General features: G+C 31.0%; 2 protein-coding genes across 2 annotated transcripts; one reads left to right on the forward strand and one right to left on the reverse strand.

Annotated features, from left to right (window-relative positions):
• Positions 1–12,358: 12,358 nt before the first annotated feature.
• Positions 12,359–14,455, forward strand: LOC108321275 (GDSL esterase/lipase EXL3). Its single transcript, XM_017552974.2, has 5 exons — positions 12,359–12,674; positions 12,761–12,891; positions 12,999–13,232; positions 13,791–14,046; positions 14,158–14,455. The coding sequence occupies exons 1-5, from the start codon at positions 12,362–12,364 to the stop codon at positions 14,349–14,351; spliced, it is 1,128 nt and encodes a 375-aa protein (XP_017408463.2). The 5' UTR covers positions 12,359–12,361; the 3' UTR covers positions 14,352–14,455.
• Positions 14,456–15,965: 1,510 nt separating this feature from the next.
• LOC108321260 (40S ribosomal protein S14) lies at positions 15,966–17,982 on the reverse strand. The gene is made up of 6 exons (XM_017552957.2): positions 17,854–17,982; positions 17,625–17,744; positions 17,498–17,543; positions 16,841–16,926; positions 16,436–16,565; positions 15,966–16,215 (listed from the first exon to the last, which is right to left on the reverse strand). Exons 1-6 carry the CDS (start codon positions 17,854–17,856, stop codon positions 16,148–16,150), a joined length of 453 nt encoding a protein of 150 aa, XP_017408446.1. The 5' UTR covers positions 17,857–17,982; the 3' UTR covers positions 15,966–16,147.
• Between the last annotated feature and the right edge of the window lie 624 nt (positions 17,983–18,606).

Here is an 18,606-nt window from a genome sequence, read left to right on the forward strand (position 1 = left end):
AAAAACATATAATGAAATAGCCCCAACATATATAATAAAAATAGTTTTAATATAATATTTTTTTATAAAAAAAATTAAGATAAGGAAGAAGGAATTGGGTTAAAGCCCAAGAGTTTTCACAAGTTGCATAATAAAGTATAACATTGAAAATAATTTTAAATTTATAATTTGGTTTAAACCCTCGGTTCGTCCTCATTTTTGTATGGTAATCTCAATTGGGTCCTCATTTTTGCAACTGTCTCAATTGGGTCATATTTTTTGTAAAAATGAGTCAATTTTACCCTAACCGTTAAGTGCTCTCAGACAACGTTAAATTGAGCTGATGTGTTTATGCTGTTTGATTAGATGGAATTTTTATTTAAATTAAAAAATTATGATGTGGCAAAATTGAATTGGTTTATATTAAAATAATATATTAGGGATTGAAAATGTTCAGGAAAGGAAAGAGTGAATCGAAAAGGGAATTAGGGATTTGGATATTAACCACCGAGCGTTCTTCATCAAGTCCGACCATGGGCCTCCCCACCCGCCGCTGATCGTGGTCGTACCTTTCCCAGTGGCAGTCTCTCTCTCTGTCTTTCTCTTTCTCTCTCTCCGTGTTCAGATGCTCTCTTCCACTCTATGTTGGAATTGAGTCTCTCTCGTCGTTGTTGATGTTTTGATTGATGGGTGTGCCCTGCCGCTGTTCCCACACCTCACACATCATCGAAATCATCATTATCTCTGGGATAATTCTATTCTTCTATTCTCTTATTCTGCAAAAGAGGGGCAACAGACGAGGATGATTCCAACGTATGATCTTCACTCTCTTCATTTGTTCTCCCATGGTTTTTCCCCCAAAGAACACCATAAAAACCAGTTTTTGACTTTACTTTGTAAAATACTTCAGACCATACATTTTTTAACACCCAATTCACCCTTATAAAATGGAAACAGGAACAACCATTCAAATATGAGGTTCCTTCGTCATTTTACTGATGACAAAAGTAAAATGCATCAAAGATTTAAGCAGGCCACCAATGGCAAAGACGGCTCTGGCACTGTTTTCAGAGGCGTACTTAAAGACGGCAAGTTGATTGTCATCAAGTGTCTGGACTAAGAGGGAGTAGTATCATGGAATTGAAGGTGGAAGAATCACCGTAGAGGATGTACACAGATTCAAAACCTCAATCACAAGGAGGAAACCCTAGAATCGCGCAACCCCAATTTGGGAAAATCAGCACCAACTTGCAAAAAACCCAAAGAAAAAACGCAAAATCACAAAACCAAAGAAACCAACCCCGACATCTCCTCGTCGCGCCTTCACCAGCAACCTCAGCCAAACCCAGAAAAACAAACACGAAACAAAAATCCCTAATTCCCTAAAGTAAACAATTAGATTTCTGCCACGTAAAAGACTCTTTATTTAAATAAGAAAGTCCACGTAATCAAAGAATATACATCAACATATTATCTCTGCACCACGTCACCAAATATTAACGTCGTTTGGGACAACTTAACAGTTAGGGTAAAATTGACTCATTTTTACAAAAAAATATGACCCAATTGAGACAATTGCAAAAATGAGGACCCACTGAGATTACCATACAAAAATAAGGACTAACCGAGGGCTTAAACCTTATAATTTAAGTAAAAACATAAATCTAAAAATTGAAATTCATATAAATATTCAATTATTATTTATTTTTCCTTTGTTATATGACTTGATTATTAAAAGACCATCAAAATAAGTTTTGATACAAATCAATATGCTTATACTTGCACATTTTCACTTAGATAATTAAAATTCATGTTATCAAAATGTTGTGTATATATTTCTTTGATGTTCTTAGTTCAAATAGTGATTTAATACCGTAATCATTGGTTAAGATAATGTCTTAAATGACTAAGCACGTCTTCACAACATTGAGATAAATTATATTTGGTTATATATTTTTTTTCAAAAGGTCTTATATTAATTGAACAATTACGTAGTTTTTTTTATGTTGTTTTGTTATCTTATATTTTTTTCCGATACTTAGCAAATGAATTTATCAACTTTTATTTGATAAATATAAAACATGTAAGGGATTTAATTTGGGTAATGAATATATTAAGTTATCACAACAATCAATTTTCAATATTTTTTATTTTTTAATGTACAACACTATAGTATAGAAAAGAAAAAGTTTCATAATAAACATGATTCATTTGTCATAGTGAATCTTGGTAATTATAATATTTATAAATGACAACAATTTGATTGATTTAAATATAAATATTACATTCTTAATTCTCAAAGAAACAATTTTGTAGAAAACATAGTCAACATTGATGTATAAATTTGTTCATTTCCTAAAATGCTGGTAAAATTGATTTTGTTTGTCATGGATATTTTGAAAACTATTATACAAGTTTTCTTACTGAATAGAAGTTAATACAAAATTTTAATTACTTCTTATATTTAATCCTTTAAAATACTTTTACCTTTATATTATTCATTGTTATAATTTTCATATTTCATAATTGTTTTTACAAATATTTTGCATAAACTTTGCAAAATTCATATAAAAAATTGCAAAACATTCATTTTATACAATTTTGTAAGAAGATGTACATTAAAAATCAGGCAGAAACATGAAAAAAAAATGTAATACAAACCAAATCTATAATTTACAAAAATAATTGCTTTATTTCTATATTATATTACACTAATTAATTAACTTTAATGATAGTGCATGTGCTTGATAAAGAGTTATAGTATTTATATATATACTATATTTTAGTAAATAAAAGATGATAGTGAATTAATCTTTAATACAAGAAAATTCTCATACATCCTCGTGATTAGTACTGTAATAGTAATAAAAAATTGAAAGATTTTCCATTAATACTGTAATAGTAATAAAAAATATAGACAGATTCTCCATTATTATTAAACTCTAAACATCTGTCTATAAATAGTCTATCAGTGTCGAAGAATATTCATTTATTCATTCGAGTTTGTTTGGTTAACTAGGTTTTTGTCAAATAGGGTGAGTTTATATGTTGGTTTTCAATTTCATTATTTTGTTAACTGTTATTTAGGTTATTTATAAATATACTTATTATTAAATGTTTTTTTTAACTAATTATTATTGTAATGAATGAAAATATGATTAGGATATATTACAGGGAGAAGAAAATATATAAAGATGGGATGTGCATGCGGAAAAGAGGCAAAAGCCGATATGAATGAAGAAGTAGTGACTTATGAACATCAACCCGAAGCAATTGAATTCAATAAATCTCCAGATTGTCGTTATGAACACATGTTCAATGACGAGAACACAAATTCTTGCAATATTATGTGAAACATGTATTTCATCTTACTAATTTATATGTTTCTTATATAATTACACTTAATAAATTTGGTTAAATGTTTATATCAATATTTACTGTTTTATATATTTTTTTCTTTCATTTTTTTTTTCAAACTTGTTATTATTGTTTGTGATTTTTGAGAAACATATGATTATTAAATATTTTTGTTATGAGAAATTATGTACATAATGTTAATTGTTTTTTCTTTTTCTTTTGACTATTTGAAGAATATATATGTAACATGTTTGGTGTTTTGGTAAAGTAACATTTAAAACTTCCGTTTCACAAATTAATCGAATATTTTAAGGTTTTAATATATATATATATATATATATATATATATATATATATATATATATATATATATATATATATATATATATATATATATATATATATATATATATATTGTGTATTTAAAATATGTTTTAGTAAATAAAAGATGATAGTGATTAATCTCTCTTTTTTTAAATAAGTAGAAATTAAAACCTGTTTATGTTTATAAGTTACTTTAAACTGTTTATCTAAATAAGTAGATACATAAAAAAAATAAGCAGAAAAAAATATACTTTAAAAAAAACGCTTTTAAAAAAATTATATTTTTTGTCTAAATAAACTAGTCCTTAAATATGAAGGATATTTAATTTGCAGAGACACTTAGTTGATTAGTTTTGTATTATGCAGCCTTCGGTATGAGGAATTAAATGTTTTTGGATCTTGCACATGATTAGCATTGATGTTAATTATAAATAGTATTTGTGAATAATTATTTATAATACATATTTTTATTATTTTATCATCAAACTTTTTTGAATAATTATTTATAATATATATTGTTATTTTTTTTAATAGAACTATTGTATCATATTTTAATTTTGTCACTATCATAAATAGTATTTATGATAAATTAAAAATTAATCACAAATAATATATAAATCGCGACAAAATTTAAATTTATAACTAAAATTTTGTCTCAAAATCTTATATTTTATACAATAAAATTCAAAGATATCTTTCTAATGAATACTGTAACTAGGTATATTATATAGTGTAAGAATAGAATAATTGTCTGATTATCTATATAGATAGACGTTTCTTCAACAACATTGCAATTAATTCCAAAACATCTCTCAATTTAATACTCCTATTTCACAAATCAATTCTATAATATTTAAAGGTTTTAATCTAAACATATGTTAAGTTAATAATTTCCACTGCAATTACAATTTTGTGAGGTTTATCCATAAAAATACAAAGTACCAATAACTTAACACATGGTGATCACGAATTATAATCACTCCCAACATAAATCAATTGTCAATGTATTATCAAAAACTTTAAAATATATATCCATAATATAAAAATAATGAGTAGAATAAAGTACAAATCCAAAATGTATTCTTCTTTATTTTTTAAAATGATATTTTAAAATGTATTTAACTTTATAGTAAATTATTCTAAGTTGTCCATATATATAGCTTTCAAAATAAGATTCGTATACATAATAATATTTAATTTTTTGATCATTTTGAGAGTGTAAGAAGTATGTTAATGTAAATCTCTTTTTAAACCAAAGATGGTATAAGTAACCAAATATGGTAATATTTGTTGATATAGATACTATCATACAAATTTTAAATTCATTGGAAAAATAACTCTTATCAAAAGTTGTGCTTATTAATTAATAGAGAGGGGAAAGAGTTGCATGCTTAACTAATAAAACCTTGGCATTCAACATAGATTTATTCAAACAACTTGATACACCAACTTAGAACTCAAAAAAAGGTGATCCTAATTTATTCAAACAACTTATTAGCACCATATGTATCTTGAATCATAAAATTGCAAATCCCAAAAATAATATATATTAAATATTTTTATAAAAATAATATATATATATATATATATATATATATATATATATATATATATATATATATATATATATATATATATATATATATATATTACTTGTTTTATAAAAAAAAAGTTTTCTTCTTATCCCTTATGATTTTTTTATAATTTCGAATATCAATGGTATTTATTAATATTTTTTTATAAATTTTAAATAATGTTACTGAAAAATAATATTTTAAAATATTAAAATATAAGCCCGAAACTGAAATGGTCAGAGGCCCAACTGGCTTAGGCCCAAAAGTAAGAAAGTAAAGCTTCGCTAGAAGCTTCCTCAAGTCAGAAAGTTAGGGAGGTCTGGTTTCGTGTGCGTGACTCGCGAAAGAGAGAAAAGAAGGAGGGAGAACTCTGGTCAGCACTCTAGTGAAGCTTGCAGCAACGATGATGAAGTAGAAGTGAAACAAAGGATAACAGAGAAGAACAGAGGTAAGAAAAGCTTGAATATTTCTTTGTTGATAGAATGAAAAATTGTATTATTGAGTATATTTCACTGATATGAAACAACACATTGGAACCCTGTTTATATAGGGTTCCGGTAAGTACAAAAAAAATATAAAACAGTTAGAGTCTCTAACTGAAACTGAAAATCCCTAATCTAAAAACCCTAGAAGATAAAATAATGTTCTCAAGAGCATTAATCACATAACTGAAACATTAATACTCTCCCCTCAAGCTGGATGGTGGATATTCACTAATCCAAGCTTAGGGATGATAGATTTGAAATGAGTTCGGTGAGGAAATTTGGTAAACACATCAACAAGTTGCTCTTCTGACTGGATGGGAAGAAGACGTAAAAATTTGGATTGAATCTTCTCACGAACCACGTGGCAGTCCAGCTCAATGTGTTTGGTCCGCTCATGGAAACTCTGATTGTAGGCAATGTGTCTGGCGGAGTTGTTGTCGCAGTAAAGGACAACAGTAGCAGTGGGCTGAATTTGAAGATCTTGAAGGAGGTAGTGAAGCCATTGCATCTCACAAACAGTGGCACCAAGGGCACGATATTCTGCCTCAATAGAGGATCTTAACACAGTGGTTTGTTTCTTTGACTTCCATGAAACCAACGAGGATCCTAGAAACACACAATAACCTATAGTTGACCTTCTTGTGTTAGGACAAGTGGCCAAATCCGAATCACTGAACCCTTTAATATGTATGTCAGAATCAACTGCAAAGAAAAGTCCTTCTGAAGGGCTGGACTTGACATATCTTAGAATATGCTGCAAGGCTTGATATTGATAGCTAGTAGGCTCTTGCATAAACTGACTTAATAAGTTAACAGTAAAACATAAGTCAGGCCTAGTATTAGTTAGATAAAAAAGCTTCCTTATTAATCTGCGATAAGCACTGGGATTGTCTAGATAATTTTCTGTTTTATATAAGGAGTTTGTGTTGCTCAAAAAGGGGGTAGAACATGGTTTGCTTCCCAGCATTCCTGTTTCTTCAAGGATGTCGAGGGCATACTTTCTCTGACAAAGGTGTATCCCTTTCTTAGATCTAGCAACCTCAAAACCTAGAAAGTACTTAAGTTCTCCCAAATCTTTAATATGGAATTAGCGATGTAAAAGAGCCTTTATGTGAGTGAAAGTTGTGGAGTCTTTTTTGACAAAAAGAGAATGATCAGATTTGGACTTAACATAGTTAGCAGAAATAAGAAAGTTAGATAGCTTTTCAAACCATTGTCTGCTAGCCTGTTTTAGCCATATAGAGACTTAGTCAGCTTGCACACTTGTCCCTCTGTATTAGTGTCCAATCCAGGTGGGAGTTCCATATAAACATCCTTCTTTAAATCTCCATGTAAGAAAGCATTGTCTACATCAAGTTGATGTAAAAACCAGTTTCTTGAGGCAGCAAGGGCAAGTAAAAGTCTGACAGAAGTAAGCTTTGCAACAGGGGAAAAAGTGTCCAAGAAATCTATCCCTTCTTGTTGGGTGTAACCCTTGGCTACCAACCGGGCTTTATACTTTTCCACAGTACCATCAGCTTTGTGCTTAACCTTATAAACCCATCTACATCCAATGGGTTTCTTTCTAGGGGGAAGTTGGGTCAAAAATCAGGTACAATTGTCTTGTAGCGCCTTGATTTCCTTTCGCATAGCATCTGCCCATTCAGGGCTATCTTTAGCCTCCTCATAGGAGTTTGGTTCTTTTGCAGTATTCATAGCAAGGGTGTATCTTAAATGTTTCTTAGACAAAGACTCATAGGATAAAACATCAGTGATAGGATAAGGAGTTTTTAAGCCGTTTTTGACACACAAGGATGCAAATGAGGGCTGATCAGTTTGGTGTATGTAGTCCTTTAAGTACTCAGGGGTCTTCCTTACTCTATTAGATTTTCTCTGATTGATTCCTTGTGCTCCTTCTACGAGACCAGTGTCCTCAGTAGTGATATCAGTACTTTCAACTGGCCTCTAACTGTTTCTTCTCTCTTCAACTGAGTTCCTTCTATAGCTGCAGGGCAAACTGTCAAGGTGAAACATATTGTCTTCACTGTTATTGCTGTCATTTTTATTACTTTGTCCATTCTTATAGGGAAAAATGTCTTCATAAAAGACAACATTTCTACTAATGAAGATCTCTCTAGTATTGATGTCAAGAACAATATATCCTTTAACACCATTTTTGTAGCCTAAAAATATACCCTTTCTAGCCCTAAAGTCAAGTTTATTTCTGTTATTTTTCAAAGTAGAAGCAAAACACAAGCAACCAAAAACCTTTAGGTCAAGATAAGTAGGGGAATTATTATGCAGCACATCATATGGGGTTTTATCTTTAATAACAGAAGAAGGAAGTCTATTTATCAGGTATATAGCATGAGACAACGCATAAGACCAATAAGCATAGGGAATATTAGACTGAAAAATCAAACTACGGGTAACATTCAATATGTGTTGGTGCTTACGTTCCACAACATAGTTTTATTGTGGAGTTTCAACACAACTTCTTTGGTGTTCAATCCCATAGGAATTATATATGTTATCACAATTGAACTCAGGCCCATTGTCGGTTCTGACAGTTTTGACAGTTTTATTAAACTGGGTCTTAATTTTAATGATAAAGCCTTGTAGAAGTTCCCTAGTCTGACTCTTATTATGCATGAGAAAGGCTCAAGTATGCCTACTGCAATCATCAACAATAGTTAGGAATTATCTATGCCCATGTGCAGATGGAATAGAGATAGGTCCCCATATATCACAATGTATTATATCAAAGCAATTGGCAGATATAAAATTACTCTTAGGAAAAGGCAATCTGTGTTGCTTAACATAATGGCAGATGTCACAAGTATTATCAGAAGTAGTTTGAACATAGGGAAAAAAATTGCATATTCTTTCAACAGTTTTGTGTCCAGGATGGCCTAGCCTATAGTGCCACAAATTTATGTTTACATGCTCATATTAGAAAACAAAACTAGATGTTGGGTTCCTTTTGAAAGGTTGCAAGTAGTAGAGTCCCTTGTACACATTAGCACATCCAATCATCTCAATGTAGAGCTGTCCTGAATTTGACACATCTTAGAGGAAAAAGTTAGAGTACAGTTTATATCCCTAGTTAAACTTTGGACAGATATAAGATTGAAAGTGAATTCAGGTATATATAAAACATTAAAAATTATGAATTCACTGGAAAATTGTATAGTTCCTGCATAGTGGGATGTAATAATAGAATTGTTTGGCAATTTAACAGATATTAGCTTTATTTTAGTGAAAGTTATGAATTGATTCTTGTCATGGGTCACATGATCAGTGGCCCCTGTGTCAATAATCCATGAGAACATACCTTGTTTGTCCTCTGCAGTGTCTTTACGTATTTGATTATACTATGAGAAGGGTTGTCCACCTTTTCAAGTATTTGCAATAATTTTTGCATCTTTTATGGAGTGAAAGAACTCTGAACAGAATCCTGTTGGCTGATCTGTGAGGCAGTAAAAGTAGAGCAAGCATTGGCAGAACCTCATTCACTTTGTCCCCCATTATTCTGACTAGTATTGTCATTTTTCTTGTACCATGGTGGATATCCATGTTTAGAATAACATTCATCTACTGTATGGTTCATTTTGTTGCAATGAGAACATTGTTTCCCATAATTTGGGTTTCTTCCTCTCCCTCTTCCTTGACTACAAGGGGCAGTTCCACGTCCATGACCTTTCCAACTCTGGTCACTCCTCCACTGACTCTGTTTTTCAGTGGTGTTGGCAAGAACCTTAATATCATTGTGGTTGGTGAGACCAGAGTCATGTATTTCCTGTCTTTCTTGTTGTATAATGAGAGAAAACACACAGTTGATGCTGGGTAAAGGCTCCATCAACAGTATTTGTGTCCTCACAGTATTGTAACCATCATTTAAGCCCTTTAAGAAGCAGATCACGTGTTCCATTTCTCTATATTTATGAGAAATCTTAGATAGTTCATAGCTGTAGGGAATCTTGCAGCTACAGCTTGGGATGGGTCTAAGAAACTCCAGTTCTTCCCATAAGATTTTCAAGTCAATAAAATACTGACTTACACTCCTTTCTCCTTGTTTAATGGAGTGAATTTCTTGGAGCAAGTCTGAAAACTTAAAGTAATCTCCCTTGGAGAACCTTTCTTTCAATTCTTCCCAGAGTTCTTGGGCATCTTACACATATATAACACTTTCTGCTATTTGGGCAGAAAGAGTCTTGATGATCCAAGACAACACCATCATGTTGCTTCTTTCCCATGAGTCAAAAAGGGGATCATCTCTTTGGGGTTTCTTGATCCCTCCATCTATGAATTTTAGCTTGTTCTTGGAGATGAGTGCTCTTCTCATATTTCTGCTCCAAGAAGTGTAGTTGGATTCATTAAGAATCTTAGAAATTAGAGAGGTACCTGAATTCTCTCCTAGATGAAGATAAAAGGGGCTGGAAGGGTTGTTGGATTGATCCATATTTTCCATAATAGCAAGAAAAGCTTAAAGATTAGCACCAAGAAGAGCAAGAAAGATTTAAGCGTAGTAGAAACAGGGGCAGAACAGGTCCAGGACCTGCTTTGGTACCATATTAAAATATAAGCCCGAAACTGAAATGGTCAGAAGCCCAACTGGCTTAGGCCCAAAAGTGAGAAAGTAAAGCTTCGCTAGAAGCTTCCTCAAGTCAGAAAGTTGGTGAGGTCTGGCTTCGTGTGTGTGGCTCGCGAAAGAGAGAAAAGAAAGAGGGAGAACTCTGGTCAGCACTCCAGCGAAGCTTGCAGCAACGATTATGAAGTAGAAGTGAAACAGAGGATAGCAAAGAAGAACAGAGGTAAGAAAACCTTGAATATCTCTTTGTTGATAGAAAGAAAAATTGTATTATTGAGTATATTTCACTGATCTGAAACAACACACTGGAACCCTGTTTATATAGGGTTTCGGTAAGTAAAAACAAAATATAAAATAGTCAGAGTCTCTAACTGAAACAAAAAAACCCTAATCTAAAAACTCTAGAAGACAAAATAATGTTCTCAGGAGCATTAATCACGTAACTGAAACATTAATATAAAAGGAAAATTCAAATAAAAGATAATATGAAAGTATATTATAAATAAAAGTGATTAGAAATCAAAATAATTGCTAAAATTTAAATTGCATGATTGTCATGTTCGTGTACGAGGAAGGACGATATATTATAACGCATTACATTAAATAATTAACATTGAAGATAAACAATAAGTATATGTTAATATAAGGAAATAAGAAACGTTTTTATATTAAATATGTTTTATCATATACTAACACCTTATAACATAATTTAAAGACTTAAATTATCATTGAATCCTAGAGCATGAAGATAACTAGATAACTTTTTCACTGCATGGGTCACGAACATTAAAGAATTTTCCTCATCGTTTAACCAATTGATGTTTTACTTTTAGATGACTTAGATCCTAAAGGTTAACCATAATCCTAACCCCCAAACTTTAAACCTAAAATCTTAATCCTAAAAATAATCATAATCCTAAACTTAACCCTAAAACCTAACCATCACCTCATTCTTAACTTTAATTCTAAATTCTAACCCTAATCATAAACTTAACTCTAACCCTAACTCAAAACCTTAATCTTAAACCCATAAATCCTAATCCTAACCTTATTCTTAATCATAAACCCTGAGCTCTTATTCTTAATCATAAATCCTGAGCTCTGAATCTTAACCATAACTTTAACACTAACCATAACCATAATAAACTTAACCTTAAATCTTAAAATTAACCCATAAACCCTTAACCTATAAACTCTAGACGTAACATTTAAACCCTAATTTAAATCTTAACCCTAAAATTAGTGGCGCATGGACCATAAATTGACACCTCCAATTTTAAGGTGTGCATGAGAGAGAGGATTTGAATAACAAAATAATTAAAACGGAAAGATCACATTTATTTAAACTAAACAGAAAATTTATATTAAAAATAAAATAAATGTTATTTTGACACACAAATTTTTTACCTTAATTTGATATTATTTTTTTATTTTTTTAGATATTAAAAATTTATTTTTTTATAATTATTTTATTTCTATAACATTTATCAAATAAATATAAATATATATCACTGTATTATTACTCTAAAAATAATATCTTATTGAGTCAGCCGAAAGTGTTCCATCTGTGAGTACTTCAATCATCTGACGGTGAACATTCTACTTGTTCCATAATTAGTATGAAATCAAAATAAGTACTCATGCAAAGTTCACATTTGTTGGGTTCAAGAAGATTGCATGGTGGGAAAGCTCACACGACACCCACATGAAAGAAGAGAAAAAAAAATGAAAAATGTTAATTATTTATGGCACTTTTATTATAACTCAATTTAGTCCAAATATATAAATAATGGAAGGATATGAATTGATTAATAAGTTTCATAGTTTTATTTTTGTGGTGTGCAAACCTAATTGATTATTGGATCTTGTTTCACATTAAGTCGACTACCTTCTAAGTTCTAACAATCAATATCAATGTCAATAGTAATTTTGACCGAGACTTGGTATCACAGCAAAGAAATAAATGGAGATTGACAACAACAAAAAGTTGTTCAAACACACAAAAATGTGTATTATAAGTAGCTTGAACCAAAACCAGAAATATCCATTAACAAAGATCATTAGGTTATTTAATGAAAAACAAGGCACTTGCCAATCATAGAAACATGAAGTTTCTCTTCCAAAACCTTCTTTCTCATCTTCCTTTAATCATTCTTTGGTCTTTTGCCATTGTTACTCAGCATACCAGTGTTGTGTTGAGTCTTCCAAACAATGAAATTGTGCCAGCAGTTATTGTGTTTGGAGACTCTATAGTAGACACAGGTAACAACAACTTCATCAACACCATTTTCAGATGCAATTTCCAACCATATGGTAAAGATTTTGGTGGAGGGAATCAACCAAGTGGGAGGTTCAGCAATGGTATAATCCCATCAGACATCATTGGTATGAAAATCCTTGCTCTTGCACTATGCATAACAACGAACACTTATATATTCATTTTTAACATATTTCTTTTGACCCTCTTCTAGCTGCAAAATTTGGAGTGAAAAAGATTTTGCCACCTTATCTTGATCCAAAACTGCAACCTCAAGATCTCCTCACAGGTGTAAGCTTTGCATCTGGTGGTTCTGGATATGATCCTCTAACTTCTAAATCAGCAGTAAATAACTGTCTCTAAAACCTTATTATATATATATACTCATACATCTCCATTAATCATTTTCCTTAACATACTAACATCACTTTCTTCGCCATGTGTCACACAAGTCTGTGCTATCACTGACAGATCAATTGAACAAGTTTAGGGAATACAAGAGCAAGATAGAGGAAATTGTTGGAGAAAATAGAACATCAACAATAGTATCAAAAGGCATATACATATTGTGCACAGGAAGCAATGACATTGCCAATACTTACTCTTTCTCTCCAATTAGGCGAGCACATTATGACATTCCTGCATACACAGACTTAATGACTTCACAAGCCACAAACTTCTTGCAGGTATATGTTTTACTGAAAAAACCAAAGAATTGGAAGTAAAGAAAGCTAGCATATTTCTTTGCATATGCTCACTGTCTGATTATGGCATGCTAAATGATGTTCTGTGTATGCTGGTACAATTTGTTGTTTGTAAGTATATAAATGAATACAAATTTTACCTTATAAATCAGTTTTATAAAAATGAGTTAAACTTAAAATCAAGTTCCTCACATGATTTTCAGACATATAAGCAAATGCTCAAAAAGATTAGAACAATATGGTTGACAAATGACACTGTCATTATTAGGCATTAGTCTCTGTCTATAGTTGGCAAGTTTGTATCTTTTTGTCAAAAGTTTGCTAAACAAACAATTGGGTCAAAGGAAAAAGTGAGTGTATATCAAACATGTGTGTATGAATGTGTTTATACTTATATGTGCCCCCACATTCATGTGTGAACCACATGCCCAAATGAACAACTTGGTGTAGACTTTTCTATATTATCTGACATCTCAGTTCATATTCATACGTATATCTTCTGCGTTTGAATATTGATATTTTAAAATGAACTGAACTCAGGAACTTTATGGACTTGGAGCAAGAAGGATTGGAGTGATTGGTTTACCAGCTCTAGGGTGCGTGCCCTCGCAGAGAACAATTAAAGGAGGCTTACTGAGAAATTGTTCAGATTCTGAGAACCAAGCAACAATGCTCTTCAACACAAAACTCTCATCACAAATAGATGCACTGAGTAAAAAAATTTCAGAAGCTAGACTTGTCTACCTTGATATTTACAACCCTTTACTCAAAATGATTCAAAATCCTGCTAAATATGGTAATAAGACACTATTATATTACCATCATATAATTTCAAAAACTTTTAGTTTGTTTTGTATTTACATTTCCATTTCATTGATTCATTGTTTATGGTTTTACAATGGTTTAGGTTTTGAAGTAGCAAACAAAGGATGCTGTGGCACGGGAAATTTTGAAGCAGGCATACTTTGCAACAGTTTGACGCCACACATATGTTCAAATACCGAAAACTACATTTTTTGGGATAGTTTCCATCCTACCCAAGAGGCATATAATGTGCTCTGTTCTCTGGTGTTGGATAACAAAATCAAGGACTTCTTCTAAAGACAGTTTCTGTCTTTTTCTTTTTTTTTTTAATTATTCCCATTCTTGAATTCTAAATTTTTAATGAAATTTTATTGTTTACGGTTTTTCTTTTTCTTGTTCATGCGCGGTTTGTAACTTAGTTAGAAATTTGCAAGCGATATTAATATCCCAGGAGTATAAAAATACTTAATTTTTATATATTTTTTACATTTATTAGCTTAGAAATTTATTTGTTTATGGTACTGATTCAAAATTCAAACAGTGTTGGCTGAAAGATCTTTATGGAATTGAAAACGAGGGATCTTATATTATATCCCTTCATAAAATGAAGAGGGTGCTTTTGGTAAATTAGCAACTCCAAGAGCATTATGATCGAATGACAAATGTTTTTCTTTATTCCACGTATTCCCATAAGAGAAGTTCACAACAATATTGAAACTATTATTAAATAACAAAAAAATTTCAATTAGGATAGAAAACAAGCTAAAGTTGAAAATCAAGTTACTATTGCTAATGTATCTAATTTTTTTCAATAAAGATGCATAAGAGGCAAAGCAATACAAGAAACATTTTTGCAATTGAGAAGACAAAACAATAATATATCAATGCAGGAATAGATTATTTGAAAGGGAAACATGCAGCAATAGATATACCAAAATAATTTAATTTTCAATTATTTATTGTATCGGCCTTTTAATTTGGTACAATATTTTCAATTATTTGCAGTGGCCTTTTTCTTCTAGTTTTATTAATTTTTTCTATTATACTTTTCATCAGTTCTCTTCCTTTCCTAGTTAACATCAATGGCCACTTATCCAAATTTTGAGCAAGTTGTCATTTCTGTAGTTAATGGTTATTAGAACTATTAGACCATTTGTATTTTCAACGAAAAAAACATTGAAAAATTGTTAAATGCAGAATTCAATAGCCACCAGCTGCTGAGACAAATGCACAGAAGATTTAATCAAAATGAAAATACTTTTCATGCTATTGATCGTCCAATCTTAGAGATTATATTCAGATATAGATGGAGGAACATTTTGGACTTAACTGAAAGAAAATGGCAGATTATTACTAGGTTACAACTTCAAATATTGAGAAAAAAATCAAGTTTTGCAGAAGATGGATGTGGTATTGTTGGGAGGAGGACGTTGGAGATGTCAACAAAATGAGATGTCACAATTAAAAAATGACATAATAAAATGACATAAAAAGAACTTAATAAAAACTCAATTAAATTAAAATTTAAATACATTTAGGAAGAACTTAAAATTTAGTTAAGTCTAATTTAAACTTATAAACCAAACTTCTCTCAAAAAGAATTGATTGAAATACTCAACTATTTCATTAATGATTTGGATAATTTATATAATTCAAACATTTTAAAGCTCAACAATTAATTCATCAATTTACACAACCCTACCTAAGCGGACAATTTTCATTCCCAAAATTGAGAATTCGACAATGCCAAAAAGCATGATTCAATTAATGAATAATAATCTTATTTCTAACCATTCTTGCACGCAAAGACTAGATAAAAAGGGAGAACGAAATAATAAAAAAACAATAATGAAATAATAAAATAAGAATGTTTCATCATGTAGTTAATTAGTAGCTTTCTAAGACACGAAGTAACATTCAGAACTTTCAAAAGCCTTTAACATTAATGTCAGCATGTAAACTTCAATTATGTTCGAGAAAGCTGAAGAAATACAATAAAAGTTTGATATGAAACCCAACCAAAATTTCGAAATGGCACAATTCTACTTGACATGGAAATAAAAGCAGAGCGACTCCAGACATATAGCAGAAGCTTAAAGCCTTCTACCCCTCCTTCCACTCTTTCTACGTGTGCTGTCGGAAGGAATGGGAGTCACATCCTCTGGAAAAAAAAAGCAATAATTAACATCAATCATACAATACAAATGCCATACAAATGAAATCAATCAGAAAAGAAAACCGGAAAAAAATGAATACAGAACTAAATTAAAAAAACCAGCTAGCTACTATTTGACTTAAACAACGAATGAAAAAGGACAACCAGACATTTGAGTACGAGGCAATCAAATTGAACTAGAGGTTTTCTCTTAAAAAGCAAATACCTATGCGACCAATTTTCATTCCAGAACGAGCAAGGGCTCTGAGAGCGGATTGAGCGCCCGGACCAGGTGTCTTTGTCTTGTTTCCACCAGTGGCACGGAGCCTGATATGAAGAGCAGTTATGCCCAGTTCCTGATAAAAATAATTTGAAACAATACATTAGTAAGTTTGGCAGCTTCAAAGAAACAAAAAATAGAATCATACTCACTATAGATTCACAAAGCATGAACAGAATAAAAACAGTGAAAGAAAGAAAAGCTAGCCAAAACAATTGACCAGTGATATTGGCTTAGCAAACAGGGAGATCAAATAGGAATTCTACAAATTCATAAGAGCGGCATGACGATCACAAAAGTTAACATGGTCAGAAGAGAAAAAGTGATTATACTAATGTGAATACCACTGACCTTGCATCTGGCAGCAACATCCTGTGCTGCAAGCATAGCAGCATAGGGAGATGATTCATCTCTATCAGCTTTAACCTTCATCCCACCTGAAATTGAAAAGCAAAAATACGTAACTTATAAGTAAAGCACATTATAAAGCTAAGTCATAAAATACGTAAAGAACAGTCGTTTTCCCATATCTACTAAAAAAGAAAAGACTTGACCAAAATTTTCTAATGGCAAAGCATGTTAGCTTGGTTATAAAGAAATAAATTTCAACAAGTACTGTAAATAAAACACTCGAAACTCTTCCAAGATAAAGTCAGACAGAGTTGTAAAAACTGCAGGTCAAATCTCAAAGCTCCCTCCATCGTAAGACATGGGAATACTTAAGTGTCAGATAAGGATCATGAAAGTACGTGCATTAACACTCTAACAAGAAAATTGATCGGGGATTAAAAAACAAAAAGCATATGTATCAACACTCTTAACTTAACATCCACTGAAATTGGATATGGGCAATTTCATTATCATTATGAATATTATAACATGCTAAAAATTGATAAAAATAAAAGGAAAAAGTATAGAAGTTACACAATACAATAAATTGGTAACAGTAAAATGGAATAATAGCATACAATCAATTCACTCCTATAATTTGAATAAAAGCAATCATACCAGTTATGCGAACAAGTGTTTCCCTCCCAGACAAGTCAGTAACATGCTGCAACCATAAAAATAAAATATCAAACTAAAACAATTGAAAATTGAAATCCCAAAAATAAAAAGAAACGCAAATACTTACAATGAATGTGTCATTGAAGGAAGCAAAGATGCGAGCGACGCCAAAGACGTGTTCACCGTCTCTAACAGCTGGACCTAGAGTCACATTTTCTTCTTTTGGCTCTCTAACCTTTCTCCTCGACTGTAAAATAACAACAAAAACCCTATCAGAACAGCTACCATAACAACCCCTAAACACCGCTGAGTCCTAAAATATAGGGTTTATATGATTGATCAATCGATGTACGAACCATGTTTGTTGCAACGCGGCGTAGAGATTCGGAGATTAGATGAACCCTTCGGCGTCTAGAGCTGAACTGCTGCAAAGTGAAAGGTGGAGGCTGCCTTTGTTACGATTTTATATATGAGAAGGATTAGGGTTTTTGAGAGGGAAAGTAATTCAATTTACCATGTTACCCTTCAGCTTTTTTGTTTTTTAAATTTATGATTTTAAATATATAATTAACACGATGACCTTAATTTTCCTTATTTTTCAGTATTAATTATAAATTATAAATACCGCTGCTCATATGACACCTGTCTTGTCGTATTCTTTTTTGAAAAAAGTTATTTTATTGAGTTTTAAAAATATAGAGAAATTATTTAATCTCATCTATACATATACACCTTTTTCTATTTTACCTTTAATAATACAATTTTTAACTTATTTACTAAAGATAATTATATAAAATTCTCATTAATTTCAGATTTTTTATTTAACTGATTTTTATTTTTAAAATTTTTACTACAAATTATTTATATTTTATTTGATAATATTTTGCGATGTGCATATAGATTAAAATTTATAGATTTATACATGAAGAGAATACACATTTTTTTTTGTACATTTTACTTTTCTTATTTTACATTTAATAATACAAATCTTAACTTATTCGTTAAGAAAAATTATACGAAACTTTCGTCAAGTTCAATTTTATTCTCCTTTTATCCATTTATTTAATTGATTTTTATTTTTAAATTTTGGATTAAAGCTTTATTAAAAA

This window comes from Vigna angularis, chromosome 10 (assembly GCF_016808095.1).
Source record: "Vigna angularis cultivar LongXiaoDou No.4 chromosome 10, ASM1680809v1, whole genome shotgun sequence".
NCBI classification, from domain to species: Eukaryota; Viridiplantae; Streptophyta; class Magnoliopsida; order Fabales; family Fabaceae; genus Vigna; species Vigna angularis.